We start from the raw sequence: 23,985 nt of genomic DNA on the forward strand, positions 1-23,985 counted from the left end.
AAAAAAGATAACTGTGAAGTAATGGAGTTATTAATTAGCCTGATTGTAGTAATCATTTCACAATGTATGCATGTATGAAAACATCACATTATACAACATAAATATATACAATTCTTATTTGTCACTAACATTTGCTCAATAATGCTGGGGGTGGAGAAAAGGTGCCAGATGAGCTAGTCTGTTACCTGGAGGCTCTGGTAAAGAATGTACTTCTAAGATCATCCAGATGGTTGCAGAATACAGCTCCATGCAGTTGAAGAAATGAAGTCCCTGTTTTTCTTTTGTTTTAATTTTGTCGTTGTCGTTATTTGGCTGGAGTCAGTATTCCCCAGCTTCTAGGTTTCTGGTGTAAACTCCTCCATTTGAATAACTACTCCAAGCGATTACCTACCATTTGCAGCAGTCCTACACAAAGCTTACTTGTAAGAATTTTTAAGGCCAGGCACGGTGGCTCATGCCTGTAATCCCAGCACTTTGGGAGGCTGAGGCAGGCAGATCACTTGAGGTCAAGAGTTCGAGACCAGCCTGACCAACAGAGTGAAACCCCGTCTCTACTAAAAATAAAAGAACTAGCCTGTAATCCCAGCTACCCAGGAGGCTGAGGCAGAGAATTACTTGACCCTGTGAGGTGGAGGATGCAGTGAGCTGAGATTGCACCAATACACTCCATCCAGCCTGGGTGACAGAGGAAGACTCTGTCTCAAAATAAATAAATAAATAAATAAATAAATAAATAAATAAATAAATAAATAAAAAAAATAATAACAAATGCAAGCTTTTCTAGTTTTATTCCATTCAGAGCTAATTATACTTGTAAATAATGGTGCTAATCCAACAGTTCTACCTTTATGTCACTAATATGTCCAAATTGCACTTGTGGTAAAGCAATTGCTGAAGTTTGCAATGTCTGTGCATTTCTCAAGTTGCAATGAAAAATAGTTTACTAGATTTATTTGTTCTCTAAGTTTGTCTCCATATTGTCAACCAGTGCTGAGTACGTTGCATGATGTGGTCGACCAGTGCTGAATACATGGCAAAGATTCATTGGAAATCTCTGATGTAGTCTGTGACTCTTGTTTGTCAATTAGCTATATTTTTTTAGTCTTAGCAATACAAAGTGCTGTTGGCTACAGCCAACAGATGAAATATTAATACTTTTCAGGTTCTTGTAATACTTTCAAATATTTTTTAGTTTGAACTTCTTTATGGTTTACATAAATGGCACTTAAAAGGTGATGTTTATTGCTTCATTAGACATACATATTCAGAAATAACATACTTTGGTTTTAGCACCTCACAAAATCAATCTCAGTATGTAAAAGACTAGTAGAAATTCTTGGTTTCTTATTTCTTTGGAATAACATCATCATTATTTGCTTCATTACTTTTTTCACATTCATGCAAATTAAACATTTTTACCTTCATAATTTTATATGATTCACAGTAAATACTTGTCAAATTTACATTTATTACTACATTTATCAAATTAATTCCTTTGCACATTCCTACTTCTTGATCATTGTTTTTTCTTGACCAAGAAAGGTCTAGTAAAGTTTATTTTGTCATCAGTAAATTAGAATAAAATGACGAATTTTTACTTTGCTAGTTTAGCTAATTATGTTAAAAGTGGGTTAAAAAACAGACTTGATGTAAATTAGAATAATTGCAAAATAACATGTAAAAATCAAATGCTTACATTTTCTGAGATATTTTGTAGTTTGTGTTCGAGTTTGGAAACGAGTCTTTTTTTTTTTTTTTTTCAGACTGCTTTTTTTTTTTTTTTTTCTCAGACTGCTTTTTTTTTTTTTTCATGTTACCTCTTTATTTTGATCTTAACAAGTTTCAGCGTTAGGAGAGAATTAGGCCTTTATAGCAATCATTGCTTTATCACTAAATCACAAAAAGCAAAAGTAAAATGTATAAAGTGGCAAAAAGTATACAATCTGAATTAAAGGGTTAATAATAAAACCCCATTCATATGGCCATACTGTTTCACTTTGGGAAGAAAGAAGGTTGTTAACTGATAGGCGTATGCTGTTCTTCATTTGTTAGGACATCTTCACTGCTTCCATCCACGAAAACTTCAGAATCCAATGATCCAGGCCAGCCCAGTTCAATCAACAGTGAGCCAAATCAAAGAGCAGCCCACCTTCTACCTGATAATCCACACACAGGCTGGGATCTGCTGGGTTCTACTAGGTGAATTGAATTGCTCCATGCCAGTGGAAAAATTGTTTTACCTCAGTTTTTCCTAGTAGATGTTTAAAAAATTACAAAGAATTTTCCAGTCGACCTTACGTGACCTTTTAAAGCATTTATTCTATTTAACTCTATCTTTTTTTTTAAATTATACTTTAAGTTTTAGGGTACATGTGCACAATGTGCAGGTTTGTTACATATGTATACATGTGCCATGTTGGTTTGCTGCACCCATTAACTCGTCATTTAACATTAGGTATATCTCCTAATGCTATCCCTCCCCGCTCCCCCCACACCGCAAGAGGCCCTGGTGTGTGATGTTCCCCTTCCTGTGTCCATGTGTTCTCATTGTTCAATTCCCACCTATGACTGAGGACATGCGGTGTTTGGTTTTTTGTCCTTGCGATAGTTTGCTGAGAATGATGGTTTCCAGCTTCATCTGTGTCCCTATAAAGGACATGAACTCATCATTTTTTATGGCTGCATAGTATTCCATGGTGTATATGTGCCACATTTTCTTAATCCAATCTATCATTGTTGGACATTTGGGTTGGTTCCAAGTCTTTGCTATTGTGAATAGTGCCACAATAAACATACGTGTGCATGTGTCTTTATAGCAGCATGATTTGTAATCCTTTGGATATATATCCAATAATGGGATGGCTGGGTCAAATGGTATTTCTAGTTCTAGATCCCTGGAAAACGAATCTTAAAATATTGCACAATGCAATGTGGCCCTATTGTACATGCAATAATAATAATAATAACAATAAAAATAATAATACTAAATTCTTTTGTTGATAGCTCCAAGCTTTGGGATCTACTGGGAATTTGATGAAGAATATCTTTAGAAAAGAACTAATATTTTTCTGAAAGTTGATGACATTTTCAGATTCTCTATTTTTATTTTTGGGGGGAGGGAGGATTATTTTGAACATTTTTGTTTATTTGTTTATTTACTTTATTGGGGATTTAATTCCAACATCTCTATGCTAAATATTTCTGGAGGCATTAATTTTTTTTTCTTTTTGGAAATTTGAAGTTGTTTGGCTATTTTTTCCAATTACTCTTAGTCAAAAGCAATCCTAAGAAATAAAATATATTAGAGGGCACAAATTGTCTCTCTTGTATATCACAACACTACTTAAATAGTGGTTTACAAACTTGTGTTGGTTAAACACTTTTACCAGTACTGCTAAAATAAGCCAGAAATTTAGAGTAAGCATTTAGAAACTTACATTTTTGATGTTTTTATCCCGTCCTACTGGAGAAGTTTTTTTAACAGGGCATTGTGGAACTTGCATGTTGAGAAGAAAGTGCAAATATCTACCACTATTAGCAGCGGATGTGAGCAATCTTTGCACAATAAGTTAAGTGATTAAAAGATAATGTTTAAAATAGTCTCTAACTTCTGGAAACTCAAAAAATATGACTAACTATAGCCAACTCTGTGAAATATCTCAAGAAATAGCCAAAAGCTTGAGGTCAATTTGCCTAACATAATGTACACGAAAACCACTTTTAGCCTTCAATTTCCCTTCAATTTCTTTTTTTCTTTCTGGATGGCCTGTATTTTTTTCTTTTCCATCCATTTGGCATTGAATGCTTTAAACTAATTTATCTAAGAGTATGTCTAACTCAAATTTATATTTCTAGATATTTCTGATATATGCAATATTTTGTGAATAGTGGGCTTTTTTAAATTATATTTTAAGTTTTGGGATACATGTGCAGAACATGCAAGTTTGTTACATAGGTATATACATGCCATGGTGGTTTGCTGCACCCATCAACCCATCATCTACATTAGGTATTTCTCTTAATGCTATCCCTCCTCTGGCCCCCCACCCCCTGACTGACCCTGGTGTGTGATGTTCCCCTCCTTGTATCCATGTGTTCTCAGTGTTCAACTCCCACTTAGGAGTGAGAACATGCGGTGTTTGGTTCTGTTCCTGTGTTACTTTGCTGAGAATGATGGTTTCCAGTTTCATCCATGTCCCTGCAAAGGACATGAGCTCATCCTTTTTATGTCTGCATAGTATTCCATGGTGTATATGTGTCACATTTTGTTTATCCAATCTATCATTGTGAGCATTTGGGTTGGTTCCAAGTCTTTGCTATTGTGAATAGTGCTGCAATAAACATACCTGTGCATGTGTCTTTATAGTAGAATGATTTATAATCCTTTGGGTATATATCCAGTAATGGGATTGCTGGGTCAAATGGCATTTCTGGTTCTAGGTCCTTGAGGAATCGCCACACTGTCTTCCACAATGGTTGAACTAATTTACACTCCCACCAACATGTAAAAGCATTTCTATTTCTACACATCCTCTCCAGCATCTGTTGTTTCCAGACTTTTTAATGATCGCCATTCTAACTGGTGTGAGATGGTATCTCATTTTGGCTTTGGTTTGCATTTCTCTAATGACCAGTGATGATGAGGTTTTTATCATATGTTTATTGGCCTCATATATGTCTTCTTTTGAGAAGTGTCTGTTCATAGCTTTTGGTGTTTTATTCATGAAGTCTTTCATGGGTTTGCTTTTATAGCCTCATGAGTTTCTTTTGGTCTTCTTTTGAAGATGTTTTCTTTTCCTAATTTAGCTAAACATCTTAGCTTCATAATTTTTTATAATTCACAATAAGCACTTGTCAAATTTGCAACATTTATTACTAGATTTATCAAATTATCTCCTTTGCACATTCCTACTTATTGAGTATTGTTCTTTTAGGCTACATGTGCTTAGCTGTACCTTGTGATGCATTTTTATTGGTAATATGAATTTGTTATTTTCCTTAGTGCATTTTAAGGTAGAAATGTCCAGTGATGTTGTTAGCTGTTAAAGAAAAATAAATGCCTGAAAATAATTAATCCTGCTTGGGGATAACATTTGTTTTACATTAAAGTTAGACCCAGTCTGGATGTGGCACTCCTGTATATAGCTCAGCACAGCTGCTGACTTAAAAAAAATCCCGTTTGTTTTACATTCTGATGAATGTCGATTATTAGAAGCATTGAATCTATAAATTACCTTGGGCAGTGTGGCCATTTTCACGATACTGATTCTTCCTATCCAGGAGCATGGAATGTGCTTCCATTTGTTTGTGTCCTCTTTTTTTTCATTGAGCAGTGGTTTGTAGTTCTCATTGAAGAGGTCCTTCACATCCCTTGTAAGTTGGATTTCTAGGTATTTTATTCTCCTTGAAGCAATTGTGAATGGGTGTTCACTCATGATTTGGCTCTCTGTCTGTTATTGGTGTATAAGAATGCTTGCAATTTTTGCACATTGATTTTGTATCCTGAGACTTTGCTGAAGTTGCTTATCAGCTTAAGGAGATTTTGGGCTGAGACAATGGGGTTTTCTAAATATACAATCATGTCATCTGCAAACAGGGACAATTTGACTTCCTCTTTTCCTAATTCAATGCCCTTTATTTCTTTCTTCTCCCTGATTGGTGTGGACAGAACTTCCAACACTGTGTTGAATAGGAGTGGTGAGAGAGGGCATCACTGTCTTGTGCCAGTTTTCAAAGGGAATGCTTCCAGTTTTTGCCCATTCAGTATGATATTGGCTGTGGGTTTGTCATAAATAGCTCTTATTATTTTGAGATAAATCCCATCAATACCTAATTTATTTAGAGTTTTTAGCATGAAGGTTGTTGAATTTTGTCAAAGGCCTTTTCTGCATCTATTGAGATAATCATGTGGTTTGTGTCGTTGGTTCTCTTTATATACTGGATTACATTTATTGATTTGCGTATGTTGAACCAGCCTTGCATCCCAGGGATGAAGCCCACTTGATCATGGTGGGTAAGCTTTTTGATGTGCTGCTGGATTTGGTTTGCCAGTATTTTATTGAGGATTTTTGTATTGATGTTCATCAAGGATATTGGCCTAAAATTCTCTTTTTTGGTTGTGTCCCTGCGAGGCTTTGGTATCAGGATGATGCTGGCCTCATAAAATGAGTTAGGGAGGATTCCCTCTTTTTCTATTGGTTGGAATAGTTTCAAACGGAATGGTACCAGTTCTTCCGTGTACCTCTGGTAGAATTTGGCTGTGAATCCGTCTGTTCCTGGCCTTTTTTTTGGTTGGTAAGCTATTAATTATTGCCTCAATTTCAGAGCCTGTTATTGGTCTATTCAGGGATTCAACTTCTTCCTGCTTTAGTCTTGGGAGGGTGTATGTGTCCAGGAATTTATCTATTTCTTCTAGATTTTCTAGTTTAATTTCGTAGAGGTGTTTATAGTATTCTCTAATGGTAGTTTGTATTTCTGTGGGATTGGTGGTGATATCCCCTTTCTCATTTTTTATTGCATCTATTTGATTCTTCTCTCTTTTCTTCTTTATTAGTCTTGCTAGCGGTCTATCAATTTTGATGATCTTTTCAAAAAACCAACTCCTGGATTCATTGATTTTTTGAAGGGCTTTTTGTGTCTCTATCTCCTTCAGTTCTGCTCTGATCTTAGTTGTTTCTTGCCTTCTGCTAGCTTTTGAATGTGTTTGCTCTTGCTTCTCTAGTTCTTTTAATTGTGATGTTAGGGTGTCAATTTTAAATCTTTCCTGCTTTCTCTTGTGGGCATTTAGTGCTATAAATTTCCCTCTACACACTGCTTTAAATGTGTCCCAGAAATTCTGGTATGTTGTATCTTTGTTCTCATTGATTTTAAAGAACATCTTTATTTCTGTCTTCATTTCCTTATGTAGCCAGTAATCATTCAGGAGCAGGTTGTTCAGTTTCCAGGTAGTTGAACGGTTTTGAGTGAGTTTCTTAATCCTGAGTTCTAGTTTGATTGCACTGTGGTCTGAGAGACAGTTTGTTATAATTTCTGTTCTCTTACACTTGCTGAGGAGAGCTTTACTTCCAACTATGTGGTCAATTTTGGAATAAGTGCGATGTGGTGCTGAGAAGAATGTATATTCTGTTGATTTGGGGTGGAGAGTTCTGTAGATGTCTATTAGGTCCGCTTGGTGCAGAGCTGAGTTCAATTCCTGGAGAGCTTGCTATATATCAATAGCAATAGACAATGACATTTTTTGTCTATGATCCATATTTTGCTGGATATTTTCCCATTGCCACTCAGATCTGCTTTCCATTCTTCTTCACTTTGCCCCTGTACTTTCTAGCTTCTAGTTTGGTTTGACAAATGAGTAGCACAGGCAGATGACTGGAGTGGAGCATGCAAGGAGAGTGAGATTGGAGTTTCTATCCTCCAGGCTCCCTCTTAGAGGGCAACCTCAGGTTGGCTGCATTTCTCACTTAAAGGCCAAAGCTTTTTATTAAGCACAACTCCTTAATAGCTATTCTGTCTTGGTCTATATTCCTCTTCAGCCCTAAGAGTGATAACAATTTATTTTGTTCTTTCTAGTCCCTGAGAATACAACCATCTTGTGTTATAGCTCTGCCCATGTCTTTGGAAAGAATTCTTTCATTCAGGTACCCTATTTGAGTGTGCCCTGCATTTCCTACCAAAACTTTGACTAATCTAATGATCAATTTTTAAATTTAGCTATTTAAAAAATGAAAGACAAAATAATGCAGTGTAGATATGACTACCCGTTTCATTACTTCATTTTGCTGACTAAAACTCCACTAAAGACAAATAGGATGTCTTAGTTTTGGTCATACACTCATAGAATATACTCAGATATGAATCAAAAGGAAAAAAATTCTGGGCATAAAAACAAGCAGAGAAAGCACTATCTATCTAAATGACGAAAAGACAGGAGACATGAGAACGAATTTACAAGAAACGTTAAAGAACAGACAACAGTGATATGATCACAAGTGATTACATAAAGTTTCCTATATAGTAGTCTCATTCTAAGCAATTTACATATATTGAACTATTTATTTCTCACAGGAACTCTGTGAGGAAATACCATTCTTATTTTACAGGTGAAGAAACTGAGGCACAAAGCACTTAGTCTGGTTGTATAGCCTATCCTCTTAGCTACCATGCCATGCTGCTGTTTCAATGGTTTTGCTGATAAAACTGCTAAAGCGTAATAAAGACTAGATATATATACTTATAATAGTAACTTTTTGTACTTATTTCCATATCCTTATAGTTTACTTATTTATTTAAATTCTTCCTTAATATAGAATTACTCTTAAGCCTAACTTTAGTTCTTGCTATTCTTTTCCAAAAATAATGAATTTGTATCACATGTTGTTTGATACTATGAGTGCATTTGTATGCTAACATACATTTAATATTCCTTTTAGAATTTATGATTTGTGAATATGCCTGTTAACAAATCACCTATGATTAATACATGTGGAGGCATATCTTCCCCTTATCATGAAGAGCTCTGGACATTAAATTTTCAACATTTAAGTGGAGAAAGGGGTCATAAATCAAGGTAAGCTAGAAAATAATTGTAGGATCCATATGTATTGTAGAGAATTTAGAAAATAAAGAAAACTGTGAAAAAAAATTAACCCATGGTTCTCTAACCAAAGATTAAAATTTTAAAGTTTACTGTTTGCTTAATAGCCTTGTTTATTGTAATTATATGCTTTCTAAAATTTTGAATTCTACGCTTTTTGTTTGAAATAATTATCTATACTCATATGTTTTCTTAATTTGTTGTAATAATGCATAGATTGCATGAGAAAATATTTGATAACTCCTGTATCATGGAGCATTTTATTTAGTTCTAAGATCTTTGCTATTTCAAATTTAGCCAAAATAGAATGTTTTTCTATTTTGAAATATTTCAGATTATTTCCTTGGGATAACGTTTCTACAATGAGTGCGAGAGCAATTACAGTCACAAATAATGTACTTTTTCTAGTTGTTTTCTGTGGTATCCTTGTCCCAATACCACAGTGATCCATATTGTAAAATAAGTGGCAGGAGAAGTTGTTATCTACCTAGAATCCTACAGAGAAGAAACTAAAATTCAAAATATATCATTTAAAAACTGAATGGTTTTGCTATTATTCATATAAACATAATATGCTGAAAAAATAAGTAAATCTAGTCAGTGCATCTAAATGGTCAAGGATGCTACAAATAAAAAGCAAAAGGACCTAAATATACAAACCATCACTAGGTAATTCTGTTACTAATAGTATATAGGTAAACAGAGGAAAAATAAGTTGTATAAAAATGTTCAGAGTAGTTTTAATTGCATTTAAAAATTGAAAATAGCAAATGCTTTATAATAGAATGATCAAGTCAATTAAATGTATCTGAATAGTAGAATACAATCGAAATGTTTATAAGAAAAAAATTGAAACAGAAATTATGTATACAATGATTAAACTGATTATATTAAATGTGTATTATGGATACCACAGTTCACCAAGAATGGAGTATAATCTTTTTCAGCCTACTAAATAGTAATAGACACTATGCTAAAAAGGAGCAGGTCAGATTCTTCATTTAAACAAATTTTAAAAGCCCTGGATTTAACAAAGTGCAATTGTTTTCTTTGCTCCAAAAGTTCTCAGCTTTTTTATTTGTTAATTTATTTATTTTTAGAGACAGGGTCACCTAGGCTGGAGTGCAGTGGCCTGATTATAGCTTATTATAACCTTGCTATAACCTATAGCTTACTATAATCCTGGGCTCCAGTGATCCTCCTGTCTCAGCCTCCTGAGCAGCTGGCATCATGGGCACATGCCAGTATGCCTGGCTAATTTTTAATTTTTTTTTTTTTTTGTGGAGATGGGGTCATGCTTTGTTGCCCAGGCTGGTCTTGAACTCCTGGCCTCAAATGATCGGCACACCTTTTCCTCCAAAAAAGTTGTAATTACAGGCATGAGCCACTGTGCCTGGCTCAGTTTTAAAATATGCTCGTGTGTAGTATAAGTCTGCCTTAGGGGTGACTCATACAGTTTGGCTCTTTCTCCCCATTCAAATATCATCTTGAATTAAAATCCCCATGTGTCAAATGAGGGACCTGGTGGGAGGTGATTGGATCACTAGGATGGATTTCCCCTTGCTGTTCTCATGATAGTGAGTGAGTCCTCATGCAATCTGGTTGTTTGATAAGTGTCTGGTGCTTCCCCCTTCCCACTCTCTCGTGCCACCATGTAAGAGGTGCCTTGCTTCCCCTTCCCCTTCTGCCATGATTGTAAATTTCCTGAGGCCTCTCCAGCCATGCAGAACTGTGAGTCAATTAAACCTCTTTTGTTTATAAATTACCCAGTCTCTATCTTTATAGCAGTATGAGAACGGACTAATACAGAGACAGAGCTGGCCTTGCCACCATTACCTATACAGCCCGCTTCATCAGAATGAACTCATGGGACATGTTTTAAGTAATATTAATTTCTGTTCAATGTCCATAATCTTTATTAGGAAAAATAACTTGCTAGATCAAAATGTGTTGTTACTATGTCAAAATTTCTTGATAATTTAAAAATCGTGTGTGATTTTTAAATTTTAAGAAATTGCTAAAAACTTAGAAAAGTATAATGGTATACATACAACAGAATTTAAGATGTTGGCATATTGTTGTGGGCTGAATGTGAGTGTCCCTGCAAAATTCATATGTTGAAGTCCCAACCTCAATGGGTATTATGGCCACTACAATTCACAAAGAATAGAGTATAATTTCATAGCAAACCAGATAGTAACATATATTATGCTAAAAAGGAGGGGGTTAGGTTCTTCATTTAAACAAATTTGAAAAGCCCTGGAGTTAACAAAGTGAAATGGTAACCCAGTGTGATGGTATTAGGAAGTGTGGCCTTTGGGAGGTAATTGGGCATAGATGAGGTCATGATGGTGGAGCTCTCATGATGGGATTAGTGTCTTTACAAGAAGAGGAAGAGCTACCAGCACTTACTCTCTCCTCTGTGTGAGGATGCAGCAAGAAGGCAGCTGTCTTCAGGCCAGGAACACAGCCCTCAGCAATACCAGCCCGTGCTGGCACCCTATCTTGGATTTCCCAGCTTCTGGAACTAGGAGAAATAAAATGTTTAAATCACCCAGTTTACACTGTTTTGTTAGGGAATCCTCAGTAGCCTGAGACACATATTGTTACGTTTGTTTCAAATACTTTTCTTGAATAAAGAATACTTCAAGAGATACAGTTTCAGCTGTTCAACCATATGTGCTTTCAACTATAGTAATTGTGGCATATATCATTCCAGTTCATTTTTCTACTTTAATATACATGAATATGAAATTGTATTTTTCACATTTATTAATGTAATTCTACCTAATACATTTATCTGTGTCTTGGTTTTTAAAAAAATCAATGCTACATTTTAATTTTAATCCGTATTGGTAATTATGTATTTTCTTCATTCATTTTAATGGCTGAAAAATTCTAATATAATGAATTTTCCTTATTTGTTATTTTCCAAATTTTTGACAATAAAAACAGTGCCATAGTGAAAATCATTGCATATTTCTCCTTGTGTATCTATGTAAGTGTTTCTTTTTTATATATTTTTATTTTTTACAGACAGGGTCTTACTCTATCTCCCAGGATGGAGTGCAGTGGCACAATCGTAGCTCACTGCAGCCTCCAATTCCTAGACTCAAGAGAGCCTCCTGCTTCAGCCTCTGGAGTAGCTAGAATCACAGGCACATGTCACGATACCTGGATAAATAAAAAAATTTTTTTTGTAGAGATGGAATTTCCTTTGTTGCTGAGGCTGGTTTCAAACTCCCGAACTCAAATGGTCTTCTCACCTCAGCCTCCAAAAATTCTGGGGTTATAGACATGAGCCATTGTGCCCAGCTAAGTATAATTTATGATTTATTATTTTTAAAAATTTACTTGATGCTTTCTATTGGTCTCCAAAAGTATTTGAATATATATTATATATATATATATATACACACACACACACACACATACACACACACACACACATTTCCTTCCCCAGCCTATAAGAGTTTGAGAGTATCAGTTCCTCTTATCTTCACCAACACCTAACAGATCAATTTGGGGAGACTTAACATCTTTATCATAATCATATTATAATTTAGAAACATGGTATATCTCTCCATTTATTTAGTTATTTATTAAATTTTCTTAATACAGTTTTAGTTTTTTTTTAATATGGGTATTGTCTTAGATTTCTTAATTTTTGCCAATATAATAGATCAAGTGACACTTATAATGAATTTTTTTTTTTTTTTTGAGATGGAGTCTTGCTCTGTCGCCCAGGCTGTAGTGCAGTGGCGCAATCTCGGCTCACTGCAAGCTCCACCTCCCGGGTTCACGCCATTCTCCTGCCTCAGCCTCTCCAAGTATCTGGGACTACAGGCGCCCGCCACCACGCCCGGCTAATTTTTTTGTTTTTTTAGTAGAGACGGGGTTTCACCGTGGTCTCGATCTCCTGACCTCGTGATCCGCCCGCCTCGGCCTCCCAAAGTGCTGGGATTACAAGCGTGAACCACCGTGCCTGGCCTATAATGAATTTTTTAAGATTCTCTAATAACTATGCTACTAAATATCTTTTTATATTTGTTGCTGTTAGAATTACTTCTATGTGTTTTCTTATTAATATGTTGGTATTATTAAATATTTATTATAAATTCTCCCAAGGTATGCCTTATCCTTTAACTTTGTTTTTGTTGTGCCTTTAATTATATGGAAGTCTTAAAAATTGTTACAGTTATTATGTTTTTAAGATTCTTTAATGTTGAGTGTAGCTATATCATTTTTATTGCTTGTTTTTCATTTCACTGTTGCATTTTATTAACATACTGCAAATTATCCATTAATTCTGTTAATTTTGGACATTTCAATTATTTTCAATTTATGGTTATTATGAACAATGTTTCATACATTCCTGTATGGGCATCATGGCATACATCTTAATGTACAGACTTATGAGTGGAATTGCCGGGTCAGAGGATATGTATATAAAATTTAGTGACTAGAACTTATTAATTTTTATAAAGTCAGATATATCAATCTTTTATGATTAGCCTTTTTTTGTATTTTGGTTAAAACAATCTTTCCCAACCACAAGATCATGTAGATAGTCTTATATATTATTTTCTAAAAACCTTATTGTTTTCTCTTTCATGTCTATAATCTATGTGGAAATTTTTTAAATAATATTAAGCACAAGTATGATTTTCTTTTTAAAATGTGCATACTCAATTCATCAGTACCACATATGGAAAAAATCTTTTCTATTTCTGTAGTACAATTATTGTATAACTCATGCATTCACATGTAATTGAATCTGCTCTATATTCTGCTTCACTGGCCCATTTGTCTAATTCCACACCAACGCCACACTGCCTTAATTACTATGGTTTGGTAATAGCATGTAATAGTTAAGATGATAGATTTTTCCAAACTTGTTTTTCTTCAGTGGTATCTTGCATATTAATTTTGAAACCAGCTTGTCATAATTTAATTTTTCGAGAAATTAAAGGGAGTTTTTAATTGGATTTTTCAGAATTGATAGATCATTTTGGGGAGACAACATCTTTATCATAACCATATTCTAATTTATAAACATGGTATATCTCTTCATTTATATAGTTATTTATAAAATTTTCTGAATACAGTTTTACTGCTTTTTTCATATGGGTATTGTCTATCATTCTCATAGCAGTATTGTTCACAGAGGCATTGTTAGATTTATTTCCATGTATTTAGTATTTTTGATGCCATTTATAAATTATATGCATATATAGATTTCTAAAATTTGTATTTTCTAACTTTTACCAGAAAAGAGAAGTTAATTTTTATATATTGATTTTATATACACAAATATTGCTAAATTTTCTTATTAATTCTGAATATCTTTGTCTCAATATTGACTTAAAAGGAATATTGTAAACATTTGACTGACAAGGAACTATTAACCAGAATATATAAAGAACTCAAACACCCTAATAACAAAATTCCAAATCATCTAATTGAAATATGGGCAAAAGATCTGAATAGACATTTCTCAAGAAAAGACATACGAATGGCCAACAGATATATGAAAAAATTCTCAACATCACTAATCATCAGAGAAATGTAAATGAAACCCACAATGATATATTATCTTACCCCAACTAAACTGGCGTTTATTAGAAAGACAGTAATGGATGCTGGTGAGGATGTGGAGAAAGAGGAATGCTCCTACACTGTTGGTGGGAATGTAAATTAGCATAGCCATTATGGAAAACAGCATGGAGTTTCCTCAGAAAACCAAAAATAGAATTGTCTTATCATCCCATAATCCCACTGCTGGGTATGTGTACAAAAGAAGGGAAATTGGCAGATTAAAGAGCTATCTGGGCTAGGCATGGTGGTGTGCTGGGCACCTGTTATCCCAGCATTTTGGGAGGCCCAGTTCAGTGGATTGCTTGAGCCCAGGAGTTTGAGACCAGCCTGGGTAACATGGCAAAACCCGCCTCTACAAAAATTACAAAAATCAGCCAGGCATGGTGGTGTACACCTATAGTCCCAGCTACCCAGGAAGGTGAGGTGGGGGGATTACTTGAGACCTAGGGGTAGAGATTGCCATGGGCAAAGATGCACCACTGCACTTCAGTCTGGGCCACAGAGCAAGACCCTACCTCAAAAAAAGAAACAATAAGAGAGATATCTGTCCTCTCATATTAATAGTAGCATTATTCACAGTAGCCAAGGTATGGAATCAATCTAAGTGTCCATGCATGATAAATGGATAAAGAAAATGTGATATATATACACAATGGAATATTATTAAACCGTAAAAGAATCAAATCCTGTCATTTGTAACAACATTGGTGGAACTGGAAGACGTTATGTTAAGTAAAATAATTCGGGCACAGAAAGACAAATACCGCTATTATCACTCATGTGTTTGCTAAAATAAATTGATCTCATAAAGGTAGAGAGTAGAATGATGGTTACCAGAAGCTGGGAAGGGTGAAGAGGTGGGGAAGAAGAGAGGTTGGTTAATGCGGACAACATACAGTTAAATAGAAGGAGTAAGATCTAGTGTTTAAGAGCATAACAGGGTGACTAAACTTAACAACAAGTTATTGTATATTTCAAAATTACTAAAAGAGTGGTATTGCAATGTTCCTAACACAAATAAATGATAAGTGCTTGAGGTGATGGATGGATATTATAATTACCCTGATTTGATCATTAAATATTGTATGTTTGTATCAAAATATCACATGTATCCCATAAATATGTACAACTATCTATGTATCCACAATCATGAAAAATAAAAAATAATAAAGCAAACGGTAAATCTAAGCATGCTTGTTTTTTAAAAAGTATAATATTTTTTGTCAAACTTTATCTGGTATTCTACCTTACGTGTTTTATAATTCTTATCTCCACTAAACTTTATTACCATTTTAAGTAATCAGTGTTTCTTTTTATTTTATTTCCTGTTTGCTGTTTTCATTGCTTTTTAACTCTTCTTTCTTCTTAGGCCTCCTTTCTGGACTTGTTTATCATTTGCCTGCTGTAAGATTTTTTGAATTTTCCTTACTGAGATTTTTGTTGTTGACAAAAATATCAGGTTTTGTCTGAATATATTTTTTATTCTTATTCTAGAAAAATGTTTGAAACTGAACATAAAATATCTTTGAGCAATTATTACTTTTATTTTTTTTCCTCTAGAACATTGTTAGTATCATTTCATTCTCTTACAGTTTCCATTATTGCTGTTGAGAAGTTAGCTGAAAATTTTTTTTTTATTATTATACTTTAAGTTTTAGGGTACATGTACACAAGGTGCAGGTTTGTTACATATGTATACATGTGCCATGTTGGTGTACTGCACCCATTAACTCGTCATTTAGCATTAGGTATATCTCCTAATGCTATCCCTCCCCCCTCTCCCCACCCCACAACAGTCCCCGGTGTGTGATGTTCCCCTTCCTGTGTCCATGAGTTCTCATTGTTCAATTCCCACCTATGAGTGAGAACATGCGGTGTTTGGTTTTTTGTCCTTGCGATAGTTTGCTGAGAATGATTCTTTCCAGTTTCATCCATGTCCCTACAAAGGACATGAACTCATCGTTTTTTATGGCTGCATAGTATCCCATGGTGTATATGTGCCACATTTTCTTAATCTAGTCTATCGTTGTTGGACATTTGGGTTGGTTCCAAGTCTTTGCTATTGTGAATAGTGCCGCAATAAACATACGTGTGCATGTGTCTTTATAGCAGCATGATTTATAATCCTTTGGGTATATACCCAGTAATGGGATGGCTGGGTCAAATGGTATTTCTAGTTCTAGATCCCTGAGGAATTGCCACACTGACTTCCACAATGGTTGAATTAGTTTACAGTCCCACCAACAGTGTAAAAGTGTTCCTATTTCTCCACATCCTCTCCAGCAGCTGTTGTTTCCTGATTTTTTAATGATGGCCATTCTAACTGGTGTGAGATGGTATCTCATTGTGGTTTTGATTTGCATTTCTCTGATGGCCAGTGATGATGAGCATTTTTTCATGTGTTTTTTGGCTGCATAAATGTCTTCTTTTGAGAAGTGTCTGTTCATATCCTTTGCCCACTTTTTGATGGGGTTAGCTGAAATTTTAATGTCATTTATTTAAGATTATTTTGGCTTCCTTCCCCCAAACCTGGTAATTTTTAGTTTCTTACTGTCTTCTGTTTTCTTCAGTTTTACTATGATGTGTCAGAATATAGTTTTAAAAATTATCTTACTTAGATTTGGTGGAACTTTTTGAATCTATGGATGTATCTTCCTTTCTGCCTTCCTGAAAAATTATTGGGTATTATTTATACATGTATTACATTGACAAACCCTTTTTTTCTTTTCTCTCCTTCTGAGACTATTGAATCAATGTGTATGAGATCATCTCATTAAATCTGTTACATCTTTTACTCTTTATTCTCCATTTTCCAAATTTTTGTCACTTTCTACTGTATTTTAAACAGTTTATTCTGATCTATGATTTGTCTTTCATGTGACTAATTTTCCCATTCTCAAATATATCCATTGAATTAAAAAATTATATCTTACATTCTATTAATTTATTTAGTTTTCTTCAAATCTGTTTTGTAGACTTAACGTTTCTGGTTCCCTGCAAATCATTTTAAGCATGTGGTGGGATGAGCATGATAATTTTATAATATGTGTCTGATTATTTCAGTGACTGGAGTCTTAGTAGGTTTGTTGTTTCTGCTTGTTCTCATTTCTGCCATATTTTCCCTTGTATCTTGTCATTACTCATTTTCCTTTGGATGGAAAATATTTCTCCATGTTTTTTGAGAACTAGGAGAAATGCATATTCCTCCAGATAATCTTTGCATTAGCTTCTCTGCCATGCATCTGTAAGTGTACCAGCCTGGGACAACTGAAACTAAGTTCACTGCCTGAGTTTTCTTGGCCAACAATCTATGTTTGTCTAGGGTATAAATCTGGGTTGGGACCAATCTTCTGAGTAATAGTTCTTTTTTCTTTTTCATTCTCATTCTTTTTCTGCTGGACACCAAGGTAGCCTTCTATGTGGCTTCCTAAGGTTAGGAAGAGGGGATCTTGCAAGACACTACATACTTTATACAGATAATCCTAAAGGAAACTACACTACAATTATTATGATTATTAATTTATCCACTGACACCTACTTTGGTCACTCAGACTTGACTCCTTTCCTAACACCTGTATCTCTACTTGAACTAGCTGATTTACAGAGTTCTCTGGCCAAAGACGCATATTATGGGAAGAAAATAAGCATGTCGAGAGTTCTATTCCATTTCCTTTTTTGAGGTATTGTTGCTCTTACATTTCTGGTGAGCTCTTCCCCAAGAAGGGATGTCCTTGCTTTCATCAAACCTTTCTTTGTGGCTTCAGTGGAAGATTAACCCATTGTCAAAAAGAAATTTATATGCATGGTTTTAAGATGAATCTATCAGACCCATTTACTTTTCTTTTCATTGGCTAATGATGAAAATAAACTTTGAAGGTCTTTTTTTTAAGCCAAAGAATGCAGGCAATTTGTCCATCTTTGGTAGTTAAATACATCAATTTGGGTATTGTTGCCTATGCCTACCAATTAACCCTCTTTGGGATTAATAATTACATTTCAAAAGAGATGATGTTACAGTTTAGAATCTTAGTTGTTTCTAAGTGGGCTTCTTACAGACAACCTTGAAAAGATCGTGACTGTTACCAAATGCAGTATAGAATATTTCCAAGTATAAGAGCAATCATTTAGAAAATGAAGTAGGTTTTTATTCTTGAAAATATTTTCAGCCTTCAATTTTCTTCTAAATGGCTCTGCTCAAAATTCAGTGGGTGTCAACAGTCCCCTCTACCCTAATCTGTTTAGGGTTCTCTTTATTCATAACTACCAAGAAGGAGGGCTTGCATTTTCAAAGCTTAAGACAGTATTCCATTTGCTAAGATTGAAACAGAAACGTAAAATCTAAAGAAACACAAAGGCAATAAAAGAACATATAAAAGCATAGATATTTTTAGAAATGAAATGAGGACTGTATTTCTGGTTCCATATCATAAAGCCTTTGGATATCTATAATGTGATGGTGCTGTATTCAATCACACGGGTATCAGGATGACAGAGGATATTTCCAGTGTCTGACTTCAAAAGCCCAGGCCCCAAATCAGTGAGTCAGAAATGACAAATTCAGGGGAGGTATTCATAGAATAAATTTCTGCAGGTGTTCATATCACCTGCTCTTTATTTATGCCCTTCAGATTATTAAATCTGTCCCTGAATTCCTCAAACATTCAAACATAATATACACACCAAAAGAAGCAGACCTTCCTTTCATTCTGCCGGTACTTCTGATACTTAGGAGAAGCCATATTAATTGTTATTTGAAATTTCTATATCAATTCCATTTTTTGCCTTTTCATAGTACCAAACTTATCAAAAGAGTAGTCAATATTTAATATTTTTGTTTCTTTTTTTAAATCCATATATTGATTAGCACCCTAAAATCTGGGTTCTGTTTTTCTCTAATGAAACTGCTGTTTTAAAGATCTCCACCACTTTAAACATGTATTATTTCTTTGCAGTGACAACATTCAAAATCTCTTCTGGCTGTCTTGAAATATTCAATACATTGTTACTTACTATAGTCACCCTACTGTGTAATAGAACACAAAAACAAATTCTTCTTAACTGTAACTTTGTACCCATTGACCAACCTCTCCTAGTTCCCCCCAACCTCAACCCTCCCCAGCCTCTGGTAACAACAATTCTACCCTCTAATTCTGTGAAATAAGCTTTTTAAGATTACACCTAAGAGTGAGATCATGTGGTGTTTATCCTTCTGTGCTTTAACATAGTGTTATCCAGCTTCATTTGTGTTATTGCAAATGACAGGATTTCATTCTGTTTTATGGCTTTATAGTATTCCACTACACACACACACACACACACACACACTCAGATATCCATTCATCATTAGATGCACATATAGGTTGATTCTATATCTTGGCTACTGTGAATAGTGCTCCAATAAACATGGATGTGCAGATGTCTCTTTCACATACTGATTATATTTTCTTTGAATATATACCCAGTAATGGGATTGCTGGATTATATGGCAGTTCTATTTTTAGTTTTTTGAGGAACCTCCATAGTGTTATTCATTATGGCTGTACTAACTTACATTCCCACCAACAATGTATGAGTTCTCTTTTCTTTGTTACTTTTGATAATAGCCATTATAGCTGGGATGAGGTGGCTTTCAATGTTGTCACCGCAAAGAAATGATAAATATTGAAAGTGATGGATATGGCAATTACCCCAATTTTATCATTAAGCTATGAACACATGCATTGAAACATCACATTTTATCCCATAAATACATACAATTATTATGTTTTGGTTATAAATAAAAAATTGAATTAAAAATATCTCCACTGACTTTTAAAATATTAACTCTAATAGTTTTCTTTCTTTTTTTTTTTTTTTTTGGGACGGAGTCTTGCCCTGTTGCCCAGGCTGGAACGCAGTGGTGCAATGTCGGCTCACTGCAAGTTCCACCTCCCGGGTTCATGTCATTCTCCTGCCTCAGCCTCCTGCGTAGCTGGGACTACAGGCGCCCTGCTACCACACCCGGCTAATTTTTGTATTTTTAGCAGAGGCGGGGTTTCTCTTGTTAGCCAGGATAGTCTCGATCTCCTGACCTTGTGATCCTCCTGCCTCAGCCTCCCGAAGTGCTGGGATTATAGGCTTGAGCCACTGCGCCCGGCCTGACTTTCTTTTTGTATTTAGTCTTGATATTTCTGTGGATGTACATTTTCTATCATTGTCTTTATCTTTAATGTATTCTTTGATATCTCAGTCTAGGATGCTTGTTTGTATGAAACAGGCACACATTCAAACTAACTCAAACAAAAAAAATTAACATAAGGATATAAGGCTGTATTGTGGAACTTGAGAGCAGAAGCGATAGCTAGGCCTTTTTCCATCATTCAGTACTCAACACACGTGGAGTTAAAATGGCCAGCTTGGCAGATATAGTCTGCATGTACACTACGATAAACTTGAAAAGGATAAAAACTGTAGATTTACATCAGTAAATCATTTGGCAAATGTTGATTGGGGGCTACAATGGTGAACATGCAGCTTTCTGAAATTGAAGGTGCTTTGTTATTTGTTGTCTTGAAAAAGTTGTCAGCAACAGCCACAGGTTTTGGCTCTACATAACCTTTCAGTTCTAACCTCAACCAATTAAAGTATTGTTTTATTTAAAATCCTCAGAAAGAGAACTGAATTGGCCCAGCTGGCATCAGATGTGTACTGTGACAAAATCAGCAATGGCCAGGGGGCATGAAGTCATATGGACTAATATAGAACTTAGGCCCCAGTGCAGCAGGAACTGTTAATAATGAACACTTTTCAGAGAAGGAGTTTGCACCCCATATTATATATACATCTCAATTCCATTGTAGTACTTTCCTGAATCTCCTCTCATATTTACCGTTTCTTCTTTCCCTCTTGCTTCCTAACTCTGGGATTCATCAAACAAAAACTTTGCTTTGATTAATTATTTTTTTCTAGTATTCTTCCTCTTGAAATTTTAAGGGTTTGATCATCACTGATATGTCGGTGAATCTGAAATCTTTATTTCTAGATCTTATCCATTTCCTAATGCTTGACTTACAAGTCCTTTTGGATTATAAATCTTTCCACTTGGATGTCTCATAGGTAAATCATCCTCTCTATGCCCAGAATGGCACAGATCATCTGCTCAGATTCCTCCCGTCCAATTCTCTTGATGTCATCTTTCTACTTCCAGTCATGTGGGCGAAAAACATTGAGTTTATCTGTATGCTTGGCGTCATGATTTCTTTTCTCATATCCCATTATTCATCAAGCCCTATTGATTTAGCTACATCAATTTTAACTTGATTTAGCTTGACCTCCACCTAATCTCTAAATTCTGGGTGATCGTGTGCCCAGGAAAAAGCAGAGAAAGAACTTTGAAAGGACAACTGCTATTCTGTCCTTTCGAGTTCCTACCAAGGCTTCAAGGCTCACATGCTATTTCCACAAAGAAGCTTTTTCTGAATCTCACCAAAAAGAGTAATGTTTATAACTAACAGTTTTCCAGCACTGAATATATGCCAGGAACTAGGCTAAGTGGCTTGATTTGATGCTTTCCAAAATTCTGCAAGATTTTTTCACTATTTCTACAGATGGAAAATTATAGCTCCCACAGATTAAGTGATTCAGGAAAGATTATAGGACATGGAAGTGTTGGAATCATGGTCTCTACTTCTAAACTCCCACAGAATTTTTTCTTTTTTAAGGAACATCTCCTTATGTTGCATCACTGTGAAGTGTCTCACTTCCCTCCCAGAATGGGAACTTCCTGAGGCCAGGCCTTATTTCTCTTCTAGCACTCATGGTATCTAGCAAAATATTTTGTATGTAGGAGGCTTTCATTAAATAGTTATTGAACAAATGAATTGTCAGCTTAAAAAAGTTCTGAATTCACAAATAATGTAAATACAGTCAGTTTGGATGGAGTGCCTATTTATCCAGGAGACTTCAGTATAAATATTTTATAAATAAAATTAGAATGATCATTATTTACTGTCTGTTCCACAGGACTGCTGTTACATATTTAGACTAGATTATCTTCATGAAATCCTTTGGTATTTCAGAGAAATTGGAATGTGTGAAGCTGAAGTCTGTTTTTTGAAATGCCTGTATTTACTTTTTAAAAGTTTCCTTTTGCTTCTTACCATGTGTTATATATGTCACTAAATAAGTTTTAATTTTTACAATAATGTCTATTGTGATGGGCAGGAATTGGTTAAAATAGCTATGTTTATCTCTCACTAAACATTTGTTAACATGATCTATAGGAGACCAATTAAAGGACTCAGGATTTATATAGAAAGTTAAAAATAATTAGCTTTCCATGCTTTCGGTGATGTATTATAAGCCATAATCCATATTGAAAAATGTTTGACAAAACTAAAATTATTATATAATGTAGTTTGAACATAGAAATTGAATTAGATATTATTTTCATCCTAAGCCTGTATCTTGCTTTAGAAATAAAATGACATAACTATATTTTCCCTAGAGCCTATGAAAAAGCTGAGATAAACTGATTTCAGAAAATGTAATTTTAATTTGTATTTGAAACCCTGGATAATGTGTGTGTGTGTGTGTGTGTGTGTGTGTGCGCGCGCGCGCGCGCTTTTGTGTGCGTGGGGGTTATCTGTGGTTGGTAATGGGGAAATCTAATTGAATTGAATTTACTATTATTTTAAAAGAAGAATGAATTGCACATTATTATACTATAAATCATTCTTAGGGATCTTAGAAAAACAGCTAAATGCAAAGACTTTGAGTCAGACAGTTCACTTCACATTTGGCTCAGTTTACTTTCAAGATATAACCTTGAGTGTGATACTTAACCTCTGTCAACCTCCTCCTGTTTCTTCTTGTAAAACAAAGTACATTTTATACATTTCCAGCAGTATATATAAAGCAAACACCAGACGTTCGTTAAGCAAATTCTATGTACAACAGTAAAAAGAAACGTAAGCACCTAAAGTTACATCAAGGAATATAAGGCAGGTACATTCATATTACATTATAGGGCAGATTTTTATAGGCTTTAGAGGTAGACTTGAGGTGAGTTTCTGGCCCTTTGTAATTATGCGACCTGAAGCACAATTTCTTCATGTCCACTGCCTCCACCACTTGCCCCACCCCATAACCAAGTCAACATGCTCTAATTCCTGTCATTCTGCCACACATTCCTGCTGGTACCCCTGTTTCTTCTCTCACCCCCTTGTTCTCTGAACAGCAGTCTCAGTGATGTTTTAAGAATGTTAATAAAATTGTGTCATGCTCCAATTTTAACCCTATAATATCTTTCCATTACATCCAGAATAAAATACAAAGTCTACCCCATGGTTTAAATACCCTGAGAGAACTAGTCCCCAGCCCGCTCCTTGATCTCTTAACCTCTTTCCTTTATGTTCTTTCCCTCCCTCCCTCCTTCCCTCCTTCCCTTTCCATTTCCCTTTCCCTCCCCTCCCCTCCTCTCCCCTTCCTTTCTTTCCTTCCCCCACTCTTCTTTTTCTAAGTCTTTTGTTTTCTTTGTCTCTTGCTTTGTCTCTTTCTCATTTCAACTCAAATGTCTCTCCCTCAAGATGTTCCCTGACTGTCTCGTGCAAAGCCTTACCTTTCCCGATAGTCTCTTCCACATCACTGTAGTTAAATTTTCACAGCACCGATCACTTTCAGAAAACATCATTGTTGATACATGGTGTTCTTGTTTATTGGTTGTATATTCTCTCCCAAAAGAGTATAAGACCCATGAGACAAGTGACTGCATATCAGGTTTTGATTCACTTCTGTTTTGTGTCCTATTGCCTAGT

The 23,985-nt window shown here is 35.1% G+C and overlaps 1 protein-coding gene across 11 annotated transcripts in view; it reads left to right on the top strand.

Annotated features, from left to right (window-relative positions):
• The window catches only part of TMEM232 (transmembrane protein 232), a 326,397-nt gene that overhangs the window by 65,280 nt on the left and 237,132 nt on the right, over nt 1-23,985 (top strand). For 9 of the 11 annotated variants that reach the window (XM_058440629.1, XM_058440635.1, XM_058440638.1 and 6 more), the window contains one exon: nt 8,430-8,566. In XM_058440629.1, coding sequence (XP_058296612.1) covers nt 8,448-8,566 — 119 coding nt within the window. In that variant the 5' untranslated portion in view covers nt 8,430-8,447. Of the gene's footprint in view, nt 1-2,166; nt 2,200-7,604; nt 7,638-8,429; nt 8,567-23,985 lie in introns of those variants that run through there. The other 2 variants (XM_058440632.1, XM_032156013.2) reach the window with 2 other exon arrangements.

Source organism: Hylobates moloch, unplaced genomic scaffold, assembly GCF_009828535.3.
Source record: "Hylobates moloch isolate HMO894 unplaced genomic scaffold, HMol_V3 SCAFFOLD_6, whole genome shotgun sequence".
Classification (NCBI taxonomy): Eukaryota; Metazoa; Chordata; class Mammalia; order Primates; family Hylobatidae; genus Hylobates; species Hylobates moloch.